Source organism: Manis javanica, chromosome 2 (genome assembly GCF_040802235.1).
Source record: "Manis javanica isolate MJ-LG chromosome 2, MJ_LKY, whole genome shotgun sequence".
Lineage (NCBI taxonomy): Eukaryota > Metazoa > Chordata > Mammalia > Pholidota > Manidae > Manis > Manis javanica.
The window spans coordinates 63,641,901-63,666,827 of record NC_133157.1 but is presented as its reverse complement, the minus strand read 5'-3'; the positions used below and the strand labels follow the sequence as shown (position 1 = coordinate 63,666,827).

The window sequence follows — 24,927 nt, the reverse complement described above, 5'->3', positions numbered from 1 at the left end:
GCCAAGAAAGCCAGGGAAACAGGGTTTCTACTGAGGCTTCAGAAATACAGAGGAATCACAAGGTGCTTGGGTGCTTGGGGTTGAAACTGTGTAACAGTGTATCCCCCCTACTGCGACTCAGTGGTATGGAATAGCTTGTTAATCATAGTCATGGAAGCCCATTAGTTTATAATACGGTATCCGGGTAACCTTTACAGAAATAGATTAAAATGTAACTAGCATCCTGAATACACCTATAGCGACCTAATATCTCCTACCACAACAGTTTCTGGGTGCTGACTCCCCCCTTAGCTTTGTGGGGAATGTATAAAAGGCATGACCCTGTTGTACTCGGGCTCAGCCGTTTGGAGATCACTCTCCTGAGCCCACTGGTGTAAAATAAAACTCCATCTTCCAAGACCTCCAAGTGTCGCTTGGTTCTTCCATCAGCAATCCAGTCCAGGTTTTCCGGTTTTCTGTAACAGGATATCCGAACAGCTAAATTAAAATGTAGTAAGTTAGGGAGACTTTATGTAAAAAACAGGTAAGTTAGCAAAATCTGGAGCAGCAAGCAGGAGCCACCAGGTTATGTCTGGAGAGTGGGGAGGTATAGGTTTTTGAGCAGAAAAAGAAATGTGGATAATATCACAGAATCTTGAACTAGAGATGGCAAGGCAAGGAGGAGAGAGCCCAGATTTGGAATGAATCACGTAAGGTTGGGTTAATGCCCATTCCATCTCAGTCCATATGCTACGGACTTCTAGAGAGCAGCCATGGGCGAGAGCCTGCTGTGCTGGTGTTGGCCCAGGCTGCCTTCTTGCTGCCATTGTGATGGGCATTCATGTCCTCTCTGGTTGTCTGACTCCTCAGATCTAAACTTCAGCTCCTGATGACTATCTCCAGCCTGCCAAGATTTTCACCCCTGCTTCATTTCAGGGGCTTCTTGGCTATGTCTTGAGGTTTTTGTGGGGGATAGTTCTCTCTGACTTCATGCATCTGACAGCTAGGGATCTGTGTCAGTCAAGTATGTGCTGGATTAGGCAGTTAAATAGTGGCACAAGGCCAGGGTATCACTCAGGATAATGGGAAGGAGGTGGGTTGCTATGGGCTAATTGTGTCCCTCCAAAAATTCACATGTTGCAGTCCTAACCCCCAGTACCTCAGAATGTACTATATTTATAGGGTCTTTATAAAGAGGTAACTAAGTTAAAATGAGGTCATTAGGGTGGGCCCTAATCCAATATGCCCTGATTATAAGAAGAGGATATTAGGACCCAGACACATATAGAGAAAACCATGTGAAGACACAGGAGAAGACAGCTGGCTACAAGCCAAGGAGAAACCAATCCTGCTGACACCTTGATCTTGACTTTCTAGCTTGCACAACTGTGAAAAAATACATTTCTACTGTTGAAACCATCAGGCTGTGGTACTTTGATATGGCAGCCCTAGGAAATTAATACAGAGATGACAAAGGAAGAGGAGAGGGAGGTGTCTGTCAGTGAATTCTAATTATCTCTGAGGTAGCTCTGAATCCTGGAATGGAGTCAAGAGCAAGAGATTGGGGAGATGGGTGAAACAGATGAAGGGGTGTCGGGAAAATGGAAGCTCCCAGGGCCAGGATGCTCACTGGACCCAAACCTAACCTACTTGCCTACTGCACACGTGACTTACACACGTATTGGCCATAAGCCATTATTAAGTGTGTTGCTATATAGAGAGACCTTTGCCGAGTACTCTGCATGGAGGAAGAGGTGAAGGGGAATTACAAATTGCAGACTTGCTGGATTTGCTGATACCTAGCACTAGAAGTGATTCTAGCACTTGACCTGCTGCTATGAGAATAAAGCTTGGCATAAGACTTTTTATCCACAATGTTCCATTGTTATTATTCAGTCTCACCAAATCCAGAGTGAACTTGCCCGGAGCTGGGGGGGAGGTGGACGTGACGCCCGAGGCAGTGATAGAGGACCTCCACAAGATTGGGAGATCCTTGGAGAAACACAGTGTCCGCATAGTGGTGGGAGCCATGGGTTGGCTATTTCTCACAGTGTTAGAAAAGGACATAGATGAGGAAGTACCCCTGCGAGAAGCATGAGAAGACACAACATGGGAATGTAAGCCGCAAGGTGCTGTGGAGAAGGTAAAAGACTTGCTGAAGAATGAGAAGGCATCGCTGCAAGGCACTGAGAAAAAATTAAAGGCCATGAGAAAGGACATATTCCTGTGAGAAGCACGAGGAGAGGCAGCACAAGAACACGAGCTGCGAGGTGCTGTGGGGGAGGTAAAGGATGTAGCAGTGGAGGTGCCCTGAGGAGCAGTGAGGAGTTGCCATCAGCCCCAGAACTGGTAGAGGATATGTCAGAGGAAAACAAGGTGGTGGAGGTGATGCCAGAGGCACCAAGCCCTCCTCTACTGAAATCCCGCCCAGTTGTAGTTATGAAAATAAAGATGCAGCAACCGCAGGTTCCTCCAGGAGAGGTGCAGCCCCCTCCCCAGGTCATGGAGCGCTCCATGCTCCACCCCTATGCACAGGCAGAGCTGGTAGATTTGGGCTCCCAGTTTTGGCAGAAATCCTCAGAATCCATATCAGCTTGGCTTCTATACCTTTGGGATGTAGAAGTGGATGGTACCTGTCCTCCTGTCTGGATCAGAGATGGGAAAGCTGGCTTCTCTGATAATCCAGTCTGCCTTGTGGTGGCAACTACAAAATGCACACCAGATGCCTGAGAATTATTCACTTCTTGAATAGCTCATGGCCACACTTTGCCCTGTATGGCCCAATCAGGGTGACTTACCATCGTTCCCTGCTAGATAGCAGATGTATGCCGAACTCCAATAGGTATTACGGGAGTTGGGCATGAAAAAAGCCACTTATAATCCAGTAAATCATGGCCCAGATGAGGAGTTATTTACCAGGGGGATAAGAGATATGATGCTGCAAATGGCTCCTGCAACCTCTTTGAGCCCTGAGTGAGCATTCTTGTTCCTCACTTAGGGCAGCCCATAAATGCAGTTACCCACATAGTGGCAGATTTGGGGGAAGCTGAAGTGATATGAGCACAGAAGGGAGTGAGGTTCGCTACTGAGAGGAATGGCTTTAAGGGGCCTGTGAAGATAATGACGACTCTGATGTGGGTTGATTTGATAAATGCATGGGGCAGATAAAGAGAAACTGGATTGGGAAGCTGAATAAAATCTTACTGGAACTGTGGCACAAGTGGTTTTGGCCATTGGCTAAGGAAAGGAATGAGAAATGGAAGCCAGAGATAAAGCCACAAGTCTGGCCTGCGCATCTGCAAGACTTCCTGCTGGAGAGTAAGCCAGCCTCACCTGAACCTGCACAGGAAGCCAACTGGACGATATGGTTTGACTGAGGGGAGGGTCAAGGCACACACCTTGAGTGATCCAGTGGAGACTGGAGGCCACACATTGAAATATCAATTCACTGGTCCCCAATGAATGTACAGTGTGCCCTGGCTCTGGTAGACACAGAAGTGAATGCTTATCTGTGGCAACCCTGAGTGGTTTCCTGGGACACCTGCTGTTATAGATGGATGTGAAGGTAAGACTGTCAGAGTGAAACAAGCCCAAATCCTGTTGGGAGTAGGTGTCTACCCCCAAAACAGTATATTGTGTATATCTCTCCCATCCCTGAATATATTTTGGGGATAAATATCCTGTAAGGCCTATCATTGCAGACCACTGCAGTTGAGTTCAGATTGAGGAGAAGTGTGGTGAAGGCAGTTCTGAGGGGACATGCTAAGCACCCACCCATAGCTAAGCACCACCTCAGGGGGTGACTAATACCAAGCAATATAAACTGCCCACAGGGAAAAAAGAAATTGGAGAAATGCTGCAGGCACTGCAGAGCATGGGTATTATAAAGCCCACCCATAGCCCTTTCAATTCCCCAGGGTGACCAGTAAAGAAGCCAAATGGCTTCTGAAGTATGACCATGGATTATAGAGAACTGAATAAAGTCATACACCTCTGCATGCTGCCATCCCCTCTATTGCAGCCCTTATGGACACCCTCAGTCATGAATTAGGGACATATCATTATGTGTGGATCTTGCTAATGCCTTCTTTTCCATTGATATGGCACAGGGAAAATTAGGAACAGTTTGCTTTCACATGGGAAGGATGGCAATGGACTTTTATTGTCCTTCTATAGGGGTACCTCTACAGTCCCACCATCTGTCATGGATTTGTAGCCCAGGACTTGGTAGAATGGGAGAAACTGCCAATGGTGCAGCTGTACCATTATATTGATGATTGTAAGACTGGAGGGAGTGGAGAAAGGGATGGGTCTCACTGGAGGAACCTGACTCGAGCCAAGTAAGGAAGAGAACAGCGAATGTCACTCAAATGATTCAATGGAAGGTCTCTAGCTGCTGGTCCCGCCTAGAACACGCATTGCAGTACTCTCTCCCCAGCAACCCAGCATCACCAATCATGGGTGATCACGACACCCACACTGGCCAATTAGTTCTGTTCACAATACCCTCAGGGCTCTCCCAGCCCCCTCGATAAGCCTGTCGCCCCTCCTGCTGGGCGTGACTTCCCTGGCCCATGCGCAGACCAGTGAATCTCGCTGGGGATTGCGCTAATAAATTTTTTTTTTTGGCTCCTTTGTTGCCGCTTGCCTGGTCTAGTTTCGTTTACCTTACAATGATGTCATGCTTACTTCTGATTCTTACATACCTAAAACGGCTGCAACATCTACAGGAGAAAGGATGAGCCATGAACAGCACCGAAGTTCAGGGACCTGGTTTGTCAGTCAAATTCTTGGGGGTTGTCTGGTCAGGTAAGACCAAAGTGATTCCAGAAGCAGTCACAGAAAAAGTCCAGGCTTTTCCAACCCCTACTATTGTGGCATTGTTATAGGAGATTTTTGGGTCTTTTACACTACGGGTATGTTTATCCTGCACTTGGCACAAATTCTGAAGCCCTCATACCATTTGGTACGAAAGAGCATCATGTGGGACTGGGATGAGACAACTGCATTTGCTTTTATCACTGCAAAACAGGCAGTGAAGGCTGTGCAGGTCTTGAGTGTGATTATCCATAAGGCCCTGTGAGTTGGATGTCCATGAGACCAAAGATGGATATGGCTGGGGTCTCTGGCAAGCACCTGAATGAACTTGCCAACCTATTGGATTCTGGTCACAGCTCTGGAAAGGAGCAGAAGTATGGTATACCTTAATAGAGAAACAATTGGCTGCTACGTACCATGCCTTGCTGGCTATGGAGCCCATTACTGGAGCAGCCCGATACAGGCTAAAACCACCTATCCTATTGTGGGGTGGGTATAAGATTGGACCCAAAACCACAGAAGAGTGTGGCATAGATGCTTATACTGGCCAAGTGGGGTGCATACCTACAACAGCATAGTGTCCTCCCTACCACCCCCTTGAGTGAAGAAATCCAATGCTTACTGGGGCCAGTGACATATACCAATGAAAGGCAGGAGGACTTTGCTTTAGAGCCATTAGTAGCAGAGAGTCCTTATCAGGAGGGAAGAACCCTTATATCTGAAGAGGCATGGTACACAGATGGCTCCAGCCATGGGCAGCCCCCAAAATGGAGGGACATAGCTATCCATCCTAAGACTGAGACAATATGGATGGAAGATGGTGAGGGGAAGAGCAGACAATGGGAAGAGTTGCAGGCAGTGTGTCTTGCAATCAGCCAGGAGCATCCCCAGTTGTTGTCTGCACTGACAACTGGGCCATCTACTGGGGTTTGACTCCGTGACTACTGACATGGTACCATGCCAAATGAATGGTTGGTCACTGACACCTTTGGGGGCAAGAGTTGTGGCCAGACTTATGGGCCTCTGGTCAGACTAAAACAGTTACAGTATATCAGGTGACAGGCCATTAGCCACTGGTATCCCCAGGAAATGAAGCAGATGAATTGGCACAGGTATGAAGGCTAGAAGGAAAGTCTGCCTCTGAAGTGGGCCAATGGTACATCAATGTTTGTTGTATGTGGGGCAGAAGACAATGTAGGCTATGCCTCATCAGTGGGGCCTGACTTTAACCTTTGAAGAAGTCAGCAGAGCCTGGCAGGAGTGTTTTGTGTGCTCTAAAAGGGATTTACACTGAGTCCCACAGCAACCTGGGATGAGAGCTAAGGAGCTGATACCCCACATAAGATGGAAAACAGACTATCCTGGACCTCTGCCTAAATCAGAAGGGTATTGATATGCCATGAATTGTGTGGACACAGCTACTGGACTTCTGGTTGCTTTTCCTGCATGCTGCACAGACCAGCAAATGACCAAAAGAGGCCTGGAGCGTCTCTTTGTGGCCTATGGCCGGCCACATGTAGTTGAGAGTGATCAAGGTACCCACTTTACTGGATAAGCAGTACAAGAATGGGTGCAATCATTAGGGATAAAGTGGAAGTTTCATTGTACCATATAATCCTACCAGGGCAGGCATGGTGTTACAATGGTTTAGTAAAGTCTGGCCTAATGTCAGATACCAACAGTCTACAGAGATGGTCAGTCTGCTTATGGACCGTGCTGTGGTATTTGAATGAAAAGTCTGAGAAAGGGGCATTCAGCCCCATAGAAATGCTAATACACATCGCTGCCTCCCCTATACTACTGCAAATACAAACTGACGAGGAATTTTTGAAGCCGGGGTTTAGCCATCAGAATAGTATCTTGCTGCCAGCACTGACCACAATAAACCCCACAGACTCTGCACAGTGGATGTGGCCTTGGACTTTTCAACACATGGACCAGCAATGACTGGTTGTCCTGGCACCATGGGGACATGGTCTGGAAGCTGGCCTCCTGTGCATTCCTGAAGTAATGGGAGAGTGGCCCCCATGGATCATGGTAGTGTACCTTAAACAGCCAGAAGGTGACAGCATCTTACTGGGGAACTTTGTTTTGTATTTATGGCCAGTGCATGCACCTCCAGTAGCACTATAGATAGACCCCTCAGTAACCCCCACAGAGAGAGGGGTAAATGTATGGTATACTAGGCCTGGACAGGATTCCCTTCCTACCACAGTCCTATCACAGGACCACTCCTTTGCATGCATCCTACCTGATGGACAAGATTTGCCTGTGTTGGTGTCATTGAAACATGTGTGTTATTGCCCTTAAGGTCTTTGTGGATGGGTGCATACACTAGCAAAAACTGCCAACATTTTTGCTTGCTGATTGTGCACAGAGCTTCTTACCAGTTACACTACTGGTCTCCCATGGAAAATGCAAGTCATGAACTCATCTGAGTAGAACTGGTTTGCATATGGCTAGAATGACCACTTGGTGGCAATTGATTTCCTCAGGCTTAAGGATTACTATTATTATCATATTTTTTGTTGTTATCTGTATATTGTTATGGCCTCTGTCACTGTTGTGGAATCTGGTTACAATGTTCCATCTTTCTCACACAGGGACCATCCAGAAGACTGAGGGCATGTAGATTGTGAGGGGCAAATCCTGGTGGGATGAAGTGTAGGGAAAACAGAAGTTCCCATGGCCAGGAAGCTCAACCCTAATCTACTTGCCCACTGTGCATGTGCCTTGCCCCTGTGCTGGCAGTGACCCATGACTGCCTGCACTGTTGTATAGACTTCCACTCAGTGCTCTGTATGGAGGTGGAGGTGGAGGTGGATTGTGAACTGGGGACTTGCTGGATATAGACGTGATTCTCACATTCAACCTGCCACAGCCAGAATAAAGCTTGGATAAGACTTTTTAATCTCAATGTTCTGTTGTTATTTGGTCTCACAAAATCTAGAGTGAACTTCCCTGGAGCTGGAAACCTCTGGCACTAGAAGGGAATAAACAGGTACCAAAAAAAAGAAAGGACTGGGCCTTTCTGGATGTCAGCTGTGGGACAAAGGCCCCAGCCAATTAAGGCTTTGGGAAGAGGGAGGCTCACAAAGAAGTAGATCCCATATCACTGTCCCCCATTCGTTATAAAGAGTGAATGAGATTCACCACCAGGAAGTTTGTCTTGCCAATGAGTTTCAGCCCCAGGCACATTTGCTATGGATTCAATGTGACCAAAGAAAATTACAGCAAAACATTCTTGGGGTGAAAGGGTTATATCCAACTTTATTTCCACGGTGGCAGGGCAGTCACTAAAATCCTGTTCACTCAGAGCGAGTCTGCATGCAGTAAGCTGGTCTCTGCCTCTGGGTCCCTCTGCCTGCACAGCTGTCCTCTTGGCCTCTCTGTTCACACAGTCATCCCGCACAGCCATCCTTTGGGCCTCTGTCCTCGGCACTGCCACCACTCCAGCCTCTACTCTCCTGCAGCCTTGCAGCCATGCCACCATGTCTAGCCCAGAGCACTGGGTGGAGCTCTTTATACAGAGTCAATAGCAACATATTACCCACACGTGTGTAGTGAGCTAGCCAACCAGGGCCAGGTGAGAATCCTGGCCACAGGAACTTTCATTTTATCCACAATGTCACAATAAGCTTAAGTATGATTGTAGACCTCCTGCACCCCTCTTCTCAGAAGCTATCATCCAGCACAGCTAGAGTTCAAACTCTAATATGCAATGGTGATTTAGAGGGTGAAATTCATTAACACAAAAGCAACCCAGTTGATCAATCAGCAAGAGAAAGTGACAATTATGTCTTCTTCCCTGTTTTGACTGGAAAAGCAGGAGACATTGGGTACTGCAAGCAGGAGCATTGTTCACAACAAACATGGAAGCAGTGCTGTATCTGTATGTGTGTACCTGTGTGTGCATGCATGAGTGTGTGTGTTACAGAAGACTATGGGAATGGTGCCTTGGGACACAGCAGTGAGATTTCAAAAAATCCTCTTTAGTATTGGCCTTATTTACCTTCAACAGAGTTGTTTTGGAAGTACTTTGGTTGCACTCACACATGCATAGTATGGGCTTCCAAGGATTTATGAAGATTTCTTTGTGACTTCATTATAAAGGCACTTCCCTCCCAAGAGATCCATTCATCAAGGTATCATGGCAGTGTGCTTCCTGCCTTTGGCCTTGCCATGAAAGCACTTTCAAACAAACTGTGCACAGCTGCAATGCAGAGCGTGTGGCCTCGAGCACATGAATTAAATTAAACATTCAGTAAGTATGAGAAACAGGCTGTCAAGGCATCAGGAGGAAAAGTGAAAAATTCAATTTGTCCTGATCCTTCCTTGACATAATCTGCATATTTGGAGCTATGGGATCTGGCTGACGTGAAGCATTTCTTTGAAAGGGGCTGTGTCTTATTCTTCTATTATATCCCCTAGCACCAACATGTACTAGCACTCAGAAAAAATATATTGCAGAACTCTTTGCATTATCACTGTATAGTTGTCTTGCAGGTACAACCTCATTCTGAAGTCACAAGTACCACTTCCAGCTTTAAGACTAAACAGTTTTCTCACGGACTTAATTTGCTGGTAACTACTTGCCTACTTACTGTAACTTTATTTTCACCTAGTAAATGTGTTGAACAATATTTGCCTGCCACAAGTATTGATTTACCCTAATAAATAATGAGGCTTTTCATTCAACTTGAAAGGAATAATAACAGCAATTAGCATTTAGACAATGCTTTTCAGTTTACAAAAGGCTTTCACATGTTTGTCTTATTTAGAATGAGGCAGGTATGAGTTCAAACCCTTGGATGATTCCACCTAAGCAGGACTCACTCCTGGGAAATCTTCACTCCCCTGCTCCAATCTTGTGATGCTGGTGAGGCTACCAGTGACAGCCAGCTGCCCCCACCCCAGACACAGAGGTAGAGACACATGACCCAGCTCAGGCAGTCAGAGGGCTCCCATTCCTCTGATAAAAATCACCTGATCGGAAGAGTAGGCAGTCAGATTGATCACAATCCTTCCCTAGGGTTTTATTCAAGGGAGACCTGGAGAAGGTTACTTGTTTTCTGAGTTATGGGGCTGAAGGATGTAGTTCAGGGGCTGCCAGTGGACTTCCCCTACTCATTTAGATGGACTCTCTATAGTAGGAGAATGAATCCAACACAGAAGGAAGCAGAGCAAAGGTGGGTTAGGAGGTTGTGGGAGGGAGAGAGAGGGTGACAGAGAACCTCATTTGAATCATTACCTATTGCTCCTCTGAGATGCATGTTTATGTGAGCCAATAAATTCTCTCTTCTCTTAAGTCAATGTGAGTTATCCTTCTGTGTTTTGCAATCAAAGGCCTGACGAATAGGTTTTACAAAATTTGACTGGTTTTTGAAGATGAAGAAACCAAACTGTCTTCATAAAGTCCACAAATATTTTCTTTCCTTCCCTTGGGTAAAATCATACTTTTTTGCCCCATTCATACCAGGCTTGGTCATGTAACTTGCTTAGTCAATAAAAAAAGCCATAGTCACAGACATGTATTGAGCAAAAAAATAAACCTTTTGTTATTGTCAGTCTGAGAAGTTGGAGTCTTTTATAACTGTAGCAGAACTCTGCTGAAAACCTTGCCTATCCTGATAGATACACCTACATTAAGTGCTACCCCTCAAAATCAGCCTAGGCTGTTTGATTCCAAATTCAACAGTTCTTTTATACACTATGCCAGGCTGCATCTAGCAAACCCAAACTGTGTTCCAGACTATCTCTGAAAAATAAAAAACATATAATCAAAGAACACAACAAAATACCATGTCTGTCTCGTGGCAAACCCTAGGTAGTGTCAGGATGACAAATATAAACAATGACAATAAAACAGCTAATAATAATGTCCATTAAGGGCATCATACATTAGTAAGTTATTAGAGACAAACAGTTTAAGTAAGATATCCTCATGCGACTATGGGATGGCATCAATATGGACAATTTTATACGTTTTTCAAAAGGTCTTTAAGAGATAGTAAGCAGACTGTTCACAGCACTTTGTAATAATATGGAGATATCTTTAAAAATCTTTACAGCAAGGAGCCTTTACTGGCAATTTCATGTTGTATAATTGTTTATTTAGATCAACTCATTTTTGCATTTCTTCCATTTATATTTACATATTTTTGTAAGTTTTCACCCAACAGCAACAGCCCTCATAACTATTAAAATAAAGTTAACATAGAACCACACTTTCACTAAATTTTAAATCAATATTTTAAGTCACATAAGTCTACAGGTTTTTGTGTTGCCATTAGTGAAATATATGTATTTTTAAATATTGTTATTTTATATCCTATCTCATCTTTTCTCCCCTTTTTACACTTTATGTCTGGTTCTCATATTATTGCATGGACCAAGACTTTCAGTACAAAAGTGAACAGAAGGTCACTTTTGCTTTTAAAAAGCATATTGATTGAAAGATTATTGGATAGTTTGCATACAATGAAGCACACTCATTTTAAGTATATAGTTTAAAGTGTTTTAATACATATGTATACCCATGTAACAAGCACCACAGTCAAGATAGAGAAAACATAGAAGGCCCCTAAATTTTCTTCTTGCCTCTTTACAATCAATCCTAATCCCTCTTTATTCCTCACGGCCACTCACTTCAAGCAACCAGTAATCTGCTTTTTGTCACTGTGGATTAGTTTTGTCGGTTTTAGGATTATATATGAATAAATTAATATGCTCTTTTGTATCTGGCTTTTTCTTCTCAGCATAATGTTTTTAAGATTCATCCATACTGTTACATGTAGAAGTAGCTCATTCATTTTTATGGCTTAATAGTATTCCATTGTTGGGATATCTCCATTTGCTTCATTGTTCTGTCTATTGATAGACATTTGGGTCACCTCCAGGCTTTCATGTAAACGGGTATTTTCTTTTCTCATAGGTGAATGCCAAAGACTGGGACAGCTGCACCATTGGGGGATGTGTGTTTAAGAGAAACTGCCTGATGGTTTTTAAAAGTTCTTGCATCATTCTCTTTACATTTCCACCAACAATGGACATGGGTCCCACTGACTTAACTGAGTCATTTAAATTTTAGCTATTTTTTGGTGTACAGAAGAATCTCATTTTCACTTTCAAGTATGTTTTTAATGTACATAATACGTGAGTACGGTAGTACCTACATAGTTTGTATCAATATGTAGATCATATGTACATCAATGTGTGTATATTGATTTGACAGCTGAAAACGTGTACCCATCAGAACTTTGTGGGTACATGTATACGGTGATGACCACGCTCCTGCTCAAGTGCTGACCTCTTCAACACCTAGGAAGCTGCAATTTTAACTACTATAGTTCAAAGGTTTTGAGGTTTAAAATGTTATATTTTTTAAAAAAGAGTTTAGGGAGGACAGAGAACGATTCCCTGCCTTCAGTTCTAAGCTTGGTACGTGTTTGCAGAGGCTGCTTGTACCCTTGTGTACAGGGAGACTGTGCAACATGCTTCTGCTCCAGGTCTGCACCCCCTGGAGTGCCAGCTTTGGTTTCAGCTGCGATTGAAGTCCATTTACACAGAGGGTGACCCTAAAGAAAAACATGTTTCCCCTTCCAGCATTGCCCCAGGAGGTGGCAGGGCCCCAGCAGTTTCTTAGGCACTTTACTTGCCATTCACACTCAAGTTTAGGGACACTCATTTGTTATTTCACTGCTTGTTGGCAGAAAAGCAGCAGCACAAATACCAAGAAACCTCAGTGGTAAGTCTGCTTCGAGCAGGTCGGATGCCCAGTAATATGCGCAGTATGATAGTTTAATCAGAGAATCGTGCGGTATTATTGCTTCTGCCTGAGCAGAGCAGACTTTTTTCTTTTCGAGAAAGCTCTCTTCAGATAACTATTAGGTTGTTGAATGAGGAACTGCACAAAAGGGATGCTGGCTCCTTGTGGTCTTTCAGATCATTAAAAAGTTACCCAGGTGGCAAAAGCAGTTATCATTTCCTCAGCTACAGTAGATAAAAGAACAAGATTGGACACCAATCTGAGGCGACATGACAGCCAAACCATCAGCCCTGAGCGAACAAGGATTCATCAATTCTGCAGAAACAAGCAGTCAAAGTGATTACTTAGCATTGTGTGGAGAAGCCAACCTGTTGATTGGACTGAATTTTTTGCTTTTCAGGCACTGGTCTGGTTTGGAGGAGCCTCATACAGCCAAACACTGATCTTGTTTTTTTATCTTTCTTGTGGGATTTCCTACAGTGTGAGACTCTTGAGCACCTGAAACAAACTGGTAAAAGTAAAGTTGGGGTGGGGTGCGGATTGTGAGTGTGAAGCAAATTCACCACTAGGGCTGAAGGGATTTCTAAGACACCATGACATTGTTAGCAATGTTTAGTAATCAGCCATCTGACTGCTTTTTAGCTTCATTCCCTGGGAAAGCTCAAGTGATTTCTTATTTAGGTGAATTTAAATTTTAGTCTGTCCCACTTTCCCTGCTCTGCTGTCCAAGAATATGTGTGGCCTGATCACAATTCCCCTAAAATGTGTAGCTGCCATGGCAGAAAAATGCTTTAGGTCGAGAAGCACTTTCTGGAAACATGCTGCTTCTCTCCTGTAATGCCCAAGATCAAACTGGCTCTTAAACAGGGGTGGACAACAGCTACGCACAATGGGTGCTACTGGGGTAAAGAGAGGAACAAGAAGGTGAGTGGCTGTGAGTTGAGACTATGGCTTAAGGAAAGTAGCTCTTGGAAGCTGCAGGTGAGCTAAGTAGTTGCTTGAATTATGGTTTCAATATTGAGATTATATACCTGTCAGTGTTGGAAATGAGGACAACTTACCAGCTCAGAGGAAAGACAACAGTGTATTTGAGCAAACCCCTAAACTTGCCTAGGCCCCCTCTGCAAATGAGGAAATTGGACATCAACTTCCAAAAGCTTTTTTTGGCCTCCAGACCCTTCTTCAAATAAAAGTTGATTCAGAAATCAGGAAGTAACACAGATAAATATTGTTCTCCTAACCATTAGGAAAATGCAGATCAAAATCACAATGAAATGTACCTCACGCCTGTTCAGATGGCTGTTTCCAAAAAAACAGCAAAAAGATCACAAGTGTTGGAGAGGATGTGGAGAAATTAGAACCCTTACATTGTTGGTGGGAACATAGAATGATGCAGCCACTGTGGAAAACAGTATGGTGTTCCCAGAAATATTAAAACTAGAACTTCTATATGATCTCTCAACCCCATTTCTGAGTATATATCCAAACAAAGTGCACTCAGGATGTCAAAGAATTATCTACACCCCATGTCCATTACAGCATTACTCACAACAGCCAAGATATAGAAACAGCGCAAATATCCATTGAAAGACAAATGCATAAAGAAAATGTGGTTCATATTTACAATGGAATATTATGCAGACTTTAAAAAGGGGAAGGAAATCCTGCTATATGCAACAACATGGATGAACATTGAGGGATTATGTTAAGTGAAGTAAGTCAGACAGAGAAAGACAAACACTGTATGATCTTACTTATATGTGGTACCTAAAAAACTGAAACTAAAACAAAAATCCCATCAAATTTATAGAAAGAAAGATCATATTTATGGTTACCAAGGGCAAGGGTTAGGGAAAGGAGGAATTAAAGGAAGCTGGTCAAAAGGTAGAAACTTCCAGTTTATAAGATACATGAGTACTGGGGATGTACTGTTCAACAGGACAAGAGCTGACACCACTGCAGGACACAGAGGAAAGTTGTTAAGGGAGTAGAGGCTAAGAGTTTTCATCACAAGGAGAAATTTTTTTTTCTTTTCTTTTTACTCTGTATGAAGATGATGGATATTAACTAAACCTACTGTGGCAATTATTTCACACTATATGTAAATCGAACACTTTAAACTTATACAGTGATGTACGTCAATTATTTCTCAATAAAACTGGGAAAAAGGAAATTGAGGTTAAGAATAAAAATAAACCTCAAAAGCAAAAAAAAAAAAAAATAGAAGAAAACCAAGTCTCAAGAACATGCAGAATACATTTGGTGTTAAGCTTTTAGTCTTTCTGGCTATTCACTCACTAAGTTGGATGTAATAAAATGTACCCATCATAAAAAGGAGGGCATTGTTCTAACCCCAAAGAGGGGTTGGGTCAGGTAGGCTCATATCTGTTATTCAAGCCCCCTTCTTTCTCTGACTCAGTCCCTGACGGGTCTCCATGGTACATTTTGCAAAAACACCGGGAGAAGGCCTTTTCAAGGACTGTTTCATCTCTGACGTTATATAATCCCAGTGGTTCTCAAAGTGTGGTCTCCTAATCAGAATCATCAGTATCAACCAGCTTATTAGAAATGCTAATTCTCGGTCCACATCACTGTACCTGATGAATCAGAAGCTGTATGCGGGGGAGGCCCAGCAAACTGTGCTCTAGAAGCCCTGCAGGGGATCCTGGTGCATCCTTGTTTGAGAGCCAGTGTTATTCCCTGATGCCGATGTGACTGTTCTCGCTCAATGGTCACCCATACTGAGGTCATCTGAGGTGAATTAGTAGATTTGGGTCAGCAAGGGAAGCGCCTACTGGGGAAAGGACTTGAGAACACAGCTCTGAATTTCTCTTGAGAATTGGATAGCAGAGAGCTGCCCTGTCCAGTTGAAAGAAGCTTTGAGTACAGTTGGGAATGACAAAGAGCCTCTTAAAAAGGAGCATTAAAGGAAATTTTAAAATGCAATTTAAACACACACTCTCGAAAAATCTGCTCTATTGGGAAGCCCCATGCTTCCCCATATTTGCCTGATGATCCACCTTCCATGATATCTTTTTAGTTGGTTTGTGTGGAGACATGGATGACATGAGGCCCCATAATGATATTGATGATAACCATGATGACGATACAGAAATAGCTAGAGAATGTCAGGCACTGTGCTAATTTTTATATCAGTTTTGTTACTTAATCCTCACAATATCTTCAAGAGGAACTATTATCATCTACAATTTATGGGTGAAGAAAATGAGGTAGAGAAAGGTCAAGTAACTTATTAAGTAGGCAGAATAATGCCCCCCTGTCCTGACCCCAAAAAATCTACATCTTATTCCATGAAAACTTGTAAATGTTAACCTCACATGGCAAAGGGTCTTTGCAGATGTGATTAAACTAAGGATCTTGATATGGGGAGATTATCTTTGATTATCCTGGTGGGCCCAATATAATCATAAAGACTCCTTATATGAGGCAGGGCGGTAAGAGTCAGAGAAAGAGAAGTTGGTGAAAACAGAAGTCAGAGGGATGCAGCCACTAGCCAAGTAATATGGGCAGCATTCAAAGGCCAGAGAAGACAAAGAATGGATTCTCCCCTAGGACCTCCAGAACACACACAGTTCTATGATGCTTTGATTTTAGCCCCATAAGATCCATTTCAGATTTCTGACCTTTGAACCATAAGGCTAAAAATTTGTATTGCTTTATGTCAATAAGTTTATGTTAGTTTATTACAGCAGTAATAGGGTACTAATACACTTGTCACAAGGGTACGTGGCTTTTAGGCAGTGGATCAAGGATACAAGCCTACACTGTCTGAATCCAGAACCTGCATCATCAATTATACTCCTGGCAGAGATGTTTATGCCTTACCCTGTGGGGAAGAGAGTATTGAGTGAGATGAAGACTGTAGATATTCTCTCCCAGGGTGCCTTCTGGTCTGTCAATCACCAATCCAGCTTTAAGATGGTTTCTTATTTCCTGGTGGGGTTTGTGGTAAATGGGGTGGCACTCCACTGGGGCTACTTTAAACTGTTCCTCTGTTAAGTGTGCTATGAGATGGCTATGCTGCTGGAGGAAGCTTTGCTTTTTACATGGTGGGTGTGTCTGCTTGCGTAAGTGCTTCACAATAGGTTCTTCAAAAAGAAAAGGATTTTTTTTCCCCTGATTCCTGCATGAAACATCTACAGGGGTAGGGGCTCCAGCTATTAGTCAAACATATTCACATCTTCACAAGCGAACCACTAGCCTCCACTTTCCTGGATTGGAAAGAGGAAGTGACAGTGAGGATTTGTTTCTCACAAGCCATGATATCCCTTCTTCATGACCTAACTTCTCCAGAGTTCTTCCTTATCTGTAATTTAAGAATGATATTATCTGCTTCAAGCACTTCACAGACTTTCTGAAGAACTATGAGTTTATAGATGTGGAAATGCATCCTAAATTCTAAAATTTTAGTGATGCAAAATGCTTATTATTGTTTCCTTAACAGATTCTTTTTTGTCACCTTTTAACTTCATTATCAGTGCAAAAATAAAAACTGTTTATAGGCTAGATGGAATTTTGTGACTCAGGCATTTGGTGTCTGTGGGAGAGTGAGAAGGAAATAGAAGTTAGCTATGGAAGGAACTAAGGAAATTGGAGAAAAACTCTAGTTCAAAAAGTTGAAATCCAGAAAAACTAAGAAAACTTGAAAGCACTTTATTCTCTATCAGCTTTCTGACTGTGGCCCAAAGTTAGGATCCTGATCTAGTAGTACGTGCTGTGACATACCACGTAGAACCTTCCTTCAGGACAACGCACTCACTGGGGTATTGGCAGGTGATGGCTCTCAGCTGAGTCTTGTTCTGAACTTAGTCCAAGAAAGCACCCTTCCCAAAGTCACACCCCTTCCTGAGGGAGTGTACATAAAAAAATGTGGAATGTAAAAGCCTGTGCCTCAAGGTAGATCAATTCTGATGGGTTGCTCCAGAAGAGGAGCTCCATGTGGGATTGCTGAACCATTTATTCCAACTATTTGCAGCTTGTTTCCTCCCCTGGCCATTCCAGTCCTGCTCTCTTCATTTCCCCAAAGGTCAGGTTCCTGAGAGCCTTTGCAGTAAACTTCCTGCATCCAAATCTCTGTATTGGAGTCTGTTTCCTAGGGAACCACCTCTATGACAGATCTTGCTAAAAAATAAGGTAATGATAAACAATGCCCACAGCAAGCAGACTGGGGAGAGCTGTCTCACCTAATGTCAAGCCAGTCCAATCTTGCCATGGCTGCCAATACCTGGTGGGGAACACAGCCATCAGCCTGGTCATCACATGCTAGAATGTGAGGTCTGGCCCCCCATCTCCTCCCCATCAGTGCTGTCCACTAGAACTTCCTGCAATGATGGACTTGTTCTGTATCTGCACTGTCCAATACAATAGCCATTAGCCACCTGTGGCTACTGAGCACCTGAATGCAACTAGTGTGATAAGGAATTTAATTTTTTAAACTAATTTATATTTAAGTATAAATAGCCACATCTGTCTAATGGCTACCATATTGGTTAGAGCAGTTCTAGATTATGAATCATCACAATGTTTCCAATTCCACCTATATTTACTTCCACCACCCCATGACCTGGAAATACTTGGCCTAACCCCTTAAAAGTCACCCTAATGAGCTATAGACAGGAACTGTGTACTTGTAAAGTCTTTATTAAGTGGCCCAAAAATGATTAAGAACATTGTTAAATCTAAGTGCCAGAGCTTTGTTGTAAGTTTAAGTTATTATAACATATAAACCTATTCATGACTGCTTATTCTCATAGTCTTTAAATTTATCATTTCAATGGAGAGGCATGACATGTATTTGTGTACTATTTTAAATTAATGTCCCTGCTTGACTGTATGTGTTATACATTTGAGTAATACCTTTTTCCTTTGCATTTGGTCTGTATGATCTGGGGGCTTTAGCTTTATGTTTTGAATACAAGAAAGGACAAAGAGTAAGATGAAGCTGCCATTCTGAGGAGGGAAGGCTTAAAGTTCGGGGACTCATGAGAGGCCTTGAGTTGTGCTGTTACTTGGACACGGATGATCTCTTAGTACAGACCCAGAAATGTCAGAATGGGGCCCAGGGTAAAAGCACATGGCTGCACCTGGGCAAGTTCATGACCATCCTACAAAAATGACTCAACATGCATGCCCTCCAGACAAGGAGTCATTCTTCATTCTCATCATCTTGCCATCTGAGGGCGGGCCCTTACAAAATCAGCTTGAGCCCCTGAATGCAACTGACACCGACTTGAGTAGTTTGGAAATATTCTGTTTACTTAAAGCCCAGAAGACTGGTGTGAGAAGAATCCAGGCACAGCTAATGGTTAAATTTGTACATTTTTCTTTCTTGTTGCAATTTTATCTTTTCCAAGCAATTTAATGAAGACTCCAGAGGAAAGAATTAAATGTCTCCTGGTTCAATTACCAAATAATGAAAAAGGTCAAAAGGAACACCATGCACTGTATGCTGAGCTGCTCTAAAAGCCTTTTCTTAGAGTGAACATCTTTTATGGTTGTTCACACTTGCATTTTGCCACCCCCAAATTGTGCAGAAGAGTTTCAGTAAAGAAGCAGAAACAAAGAGCCAGTACAGTTCATCCTCTGAAGGGTAAAAGGGCTTGGCCCACAGGGAGCATCTCATGACACCCACAGAAGAAGCCAGGGGAATGGCGGGGGCCACAGTTTTCATCAGGAGGGACCAGGCTGACACTAATTCCATCTTTGAGAAGATTCTAATCATTGTTAGCCCCGAATGCATTTTCAACCAGCTTGTCTTTGTGGCCACAAGCAGGAAAGGCCTCAGGGGTGAAAGAAACTTGCCAGCAAAGATTTCAGGGACTCCTTGCAGTCCCCACTGCTTTTGGAAAACTACTCTTGCTCCCAATCCTCCCTAACTGTGCACAGAAAAGCAAGATGACAGAAACACAAAAATCCCCTGTGGAAGCTAAAACCAAAGATAAAATAAAATTATGGTGCTTCAAAATTCATTGGAACGTTGGCTTTAATGCTTTAAAAATCAAGTCTCCTTGGAAATACCATGCAAGAAAAGAGGTAGTTAAGTGTAGACTTTTTGTGCCTAAAAACCCTTCGTGACAGTTTCTGTGCTCATGCCCAACACCTTTTCATCAGTAACATTGAATGACTTAGTGGACAAGTCATTGCAAGGCTCCTTCTATACCTTTGAATTAAGTTATTTTTGGTTATATAAGAGAACAACTTTATTCTTAGGAAATACACACTGGAATGTTTAAGGATAAAAGGCTATGATATATATGAATCACCCACAGAAAAAAATGTGTGTGTATGTCTATGTCTACGTCTATTTCTATCTCTGAGAGCTACATGTATGTAAATATATGTGTGTATGTCTTTGTGCATAAACATATTCATGTGTGTGTATAGTTAAGAGAGAACCAAGTGTGAGCAACAAAGGAAATAGGGTAAAATGAACAACAGGTGAATCTCAGTAACGAGAATCTGGGTAAGTTTCGACTGTTTTTATTTTTACAACTTATCTCTAAGTTTGAAATTGTACCCAAGTTTTTAGTTTAATAGTTTAAAAAGTTTAAATAATTTTAGAAATTTAAACATTTTGAGTTCTTTCCCTTTTTTCCTCTCTATTGGCTTTTTGCTAGAGACCCTTATAATTATATAGCAGTCACACTCTGGGTAAAAGTGCTTGTTAGAGCAGCTCCCACTCGGTAAGAAAGCAGCAATCTTGCTGATGTGTTTAATCAGGATGAGACACCAATCACCAGATGGTTCTAGAACAGTTCCTTCCATGGTGTGCTAGTGATTATTGAGGTTATGCTGGGGTTGGAGACAGGATTATGGCTAGGAAACACAAGAATAATTTCTCCTTCTCTTCCCTTAAAATGCTATAACCAAAGGTATTTGATTTTTAAGGTTTTAAAAATAACTAATGTGTCTCAAAACACCTTAAAATAAATGAGAAAACAATATGAGAGAATGGAAATCCCTAAATTATTTATGCCACTCATGTTTTTGGAGGGGGGTGTCTGATATAAGAGACAACAGGGTCAATCTCTTATTTGAATAAGAACTCTTCAAATACAGGAATAGACCTTGCTCATTACTGTTTCTCTTATATTCCCCAACAAACAGAATTGTAGGATGAAAATATAATTAAATGAATGAGTAGCACTTGAAACAAAGTTCTACACTCAACTCCTTATCCTTGAAAATGCATTTTAAGATTAAAATCTAAGCAGAGGCATTTTATATCTGGGGTTCTCTCTATGTAAGTTTATATTCTTGTCTCTTTTCTTATTTAGAATTCCCTATTTAAAGTTTACTAGGATCCTACAGAAAGAGAAAAGTGATCCACAAACTGGAAGAAGATATTTTCCACATATATAACAGAATAGGATTAACATCCAGATTATAGAAATCATTCCTACAAATCAATTAGTTAGAGAAACAAATCAAAAGAAAAATTATCCAAAACCTTGAATAGGCATTCCACAGAAGAGAAAGCACTTATGACCAAAGCACTTTGCAAAGATAGTCAAAGTAGTCAGTAAATAGAAAATACAAATTAAAACTACAAACATTAGTCAAACACCAGTTTGGCAAAAATTCCAAAACTTGACACTATCAAGTGTTGACAAAGTTATGCAACAATGGTACTCTCATTTACTGCTGGATGGAGTAAAAATTGGAACATCCACTTTGAGAAATAATTTGGCACCATAAAGCAGAGTTGAAGGTATGTATGCACTGACCCAACAATTCCGTGGGATACATACTGAGAAACTCTAGCAATTATGCATTGGGGAATGTGTGTAAGAATATTCATAACAGTACTTTTATCATAGAAGCCATCCAAAGTTTGCCAACAGCACAGTGAACTAACTGCTTGTTCATACAACAGATCCCTATTCAGAATTGAAGATGAATAAATAACACCTGTATGCATCAACAAAAGGATCCTCAGGAACATAATGTCGGGTGAAAAAAGGAAATTATAGAAGAATATGTATATATTTACATTTACGGGAAGTTCATAAAGGATTTTTTCTAGGTGTGGGAGTGTGGTAAAACTATAAGGGAATAACCAGGGAATGATAAACCAAAATTTGAGATAATGGCTAACTTTGCTTAGGGTGGAAAGGAGAAGTGTTCAGGATAAGACAAATAGAACTTTAATGGAAATGTTAAGGGCCTATTTCTTAAAAGAGGTAGTGGGCACACATTCATTGTATTATTGTTCTTTAAACTGTGCACATTTAAAAATATTATGTTGCATATACCCAATATTTAATAAAAATGACTTTTAAGAATCGGTGAAGCAGCAAATGAACAACAATATTTTATCCAAGACTTGTTGGAAGAAAAAAAGAGAATGCAATAACATGCCACTCATCAGGCACTGGCAGTCTTTCCTTCCAAGCATACCATGTTTATCTACTTCTCTCTGGTCCTCTTTGCTCACTCAATCCAAAACCAACAATTACTCAGAGCTACCAGTTGGCCCATGCTGGAGGGACATTTCATGATATTCATCAGAAGTAGTATCCAAGTTTTCTTCTGTTACCCCATCCTTCACTAAAATTCAGTCCCCTGCAGGTGTGAACAACAAGCATACTCCCCTGTTCACATGTGTGCATCCATACAACCATCTCCGCAGCCTGGCTAGGTTATTACTACATCCAAATATTTCTGAAGGCAACTACTACCTGACTCTTGACTTTGACTTATTTTCTAATATTTGTACACATTTCATAATCATATTAGAGCTCTGTAGTTAAGACAAAGCATCTCTCTATCCTCCTAACAGAAGCTAAAATCTAAAAAACCTCTTTGAAACACAGACATTTGTGTGTATTACAACTACAAGCATGTGGTAACAGCCCCTTAAACCAAGAGTAAAATTTCAAGTGCTTGGTGCAGACAGAGGTAGTGCAGCACTTGGAAAAAATAAACCTAGTTCCAAGGAAGTCTGACTGCTCACCTTGGTAGGTCATTAAAGATAAGAAAACACTTATCTCCCCTCATGCCCACCTGCTACTTAGTAGATGGGGAGGCAGAAAGTTTTGTTATATTTTCAGTATCATGAAATTTTAAAAAAGCTGCTTTCATATCAATTACTATAGTGAAGTCAGGTTCTCAGAAGCCCCAGTGGGAAAAATCTAGTGAAAAAAAAATTCTTCTAAATAACCTACCTGGTAGAGTCCATCACTCTGTTGCCTGAAGTTTACGGAAGACCTTGTTAGTAGTTATAAAAATACAATCACTCACCTCAGCATATCGTGCTACTGAACTGGCTTCAACTGCATAGACTCTCCTAGCTCCAGCTTGTACAGCAAAAAATGACAGAATTCCTGATCCACAACCAACATCTAGAACAACCTGGAAAGAAAAGAAAAAGGGGATGGAAAAAACAGGTACTTGGCTGTTGCCAGCATGCCAACTTTGAGCATTGAGCTCAGACTTAATTAAAGTACTAGCTTTGATATTTATGAGTGATGTTACCTTGGCCAAGCTATGAATCTCTGCAAGACTACTTTTTCTCATATGTTAAATAGGGTTAATAATACCCACTTTTTAAGGGTTGCTGTAGGAGTTAAGTAATATGAAGTGCATACAAAGCACTTGGCACATAATCAATATCTTTCAAATTGTTGCTATGATTGTTACAGTTTCCTTGTAACATGGATTGCTTTTGGGATGTTTAGGGCCAAGAAAAGTAGAGTGTCATGAAGAGATTGCTTACCAAATCTGCCAGCATTAAATGAAAATGAAAATTCTCAAATAATTTTTAGAATGACATTTATATTCAGAAATAATTAAACATAAAGTCTTTAAAATTCCAAAAGAGAAGTATATGCTTTTCCTTCAGGTCCCCTCCACAAAGCTAGAACAGTTTATCCAGAAGGTTGGAAGGTATTAAGACAGTAGATGGACGAAATTTACAGAAACTTCTTTTCTCTGTGTTCAGATCTGGGACTTAAATCAAGGAAACCACCACTCATTGGCACAAAGGGGCCAACACTTGGGCTGACATGCTGAGAGGCAAGAGGCGGATGGTATGTATTTGGTTCCATTCCCCAAACACTGCTGAAGCCAAGGCCTGAATCTCAGGCTAATCATTGAAATTTCAGGTTACTATAATTTGTTTCATTAATGACTATTATTCTTAGCATCTTTTAGCATTGGCTTTGAGCAAAGCATTTGGTTTAGCTCTAAATCTTCATGATAAACATGAGTAGATAGCATTATTATGTTCTCTTTCTAGATGACAAAACTGAAAATCAGAAACACTGAACAACTAGCCCAAATTCACCTAGCAGTAAATAAGGCGGCTAAGAGTTGAAACTGGACATTTCTCTCTTTCAAGCTCACATTCCATAAGACCATACATTGCTTACTTAAAGTCAACCTTACCAATCTGGCATTTTAGCACAGCAATACCTATCAGCAATTTTTGACAAAGAAACATGTATTACTTACTGTAGGAAAATTTAGAAAAGTTTTTTTTCACTTTGATAGCAGGAAAAATCTTCCCCAAAATAGTAAATATCAAGAGGTTGTACATGCACGTGTGTGTTTTTTAATTGCAAATCACACTGTGCTGACACAGATACTGAGCTATTATTCTAAGAGAACATGCTGTTAGTAATGGGTTCACAGTGCTCACTTATATTAATTCTAGAACCATGACTGTATATCCATGTGGTTTCCCAGGGCTTGGGTAATTAGGAGCATTACCAATTTAAAATGTCACCCAGTCTCTGGAAATTGCTGTCTGGCTGCCTATATTTTTATTCAGTTCTCCTCATCCTCCCTAGGAAATATACATCTTCACCTGGCCCTTGTCCACTGCAAGAATACCCAAGACTGCTGTTTAGGGAGTGGAGGCCATTAAGTTGGAGAGTACAACCCATGGCCCAAAAAGAAAGATGCACCATGTCCCAAAGAAACTTTCCAGAACTTTCTTCAATTAAAAATATAACACCTTAGATTCCATGTTTTGTCCAAAATGTGGATGCAACATTAGGAGACTATAGAAACTGCATCTGCTTGCTCTGGTGATAGGTGCCCTAGAAATGCATGAATGGAGCTCTTTGTTTCTTTTATTAGGGTGTCCTGAAGCACATCTTAGAGCAGTGCTTTTTAGTCTCTTTGATCCTTCAGACTAAAAACTAAAAATGTTTTATTGCTAGGAGAGAGACAGAGTAAGAAGGGAACAGGGAGAAGGGGAAAATGGGAGGGAGCCTATATGGTCCAACTTTGCCAAATTAGTCTATTTGGTAGGATGAAGCTTTGACAGACCCAGACCGAATCTAGAAAAGAAAAATTACAAACTGAGGCAATTTTCCAAATACCTGATTTCGATA

The 24,927-nt window shown here is 41.7% G+C and overlaps 1 protein-coding gene across 7 annotated transcripts in view; it reads right to left on the bottom strand.

Moving 5' to 3' along the window:
* Positions 1 to 24,927, bottom strand: part of LOC108396514 (histone-arginine methyltransferase CARM1-like) — a 281,263-nt gene that overhangs the window by 66,527 nt on the left and 189,809 nt on the right. For 6 of the 7 annotated variants that reach the window (XM_073228590.1, XM_073228595.1, XM_073228589.1 and 3 more), the window contains exon 5: positions 22,829 to 22,939. The exons of the other annotated variant lie outside the window; for it this stretch is intronic. In XM_073228590.1, coding sequence (XP_073084691.1) covers positions 22,829 to 22,939 — 111 coding nt within the window. The remainder of the gene's footprint in view (positions 1 to 22,828; positions 22,940 to 24,927) is intronic. 7 annotated transcript variants of the gene reach the window in all.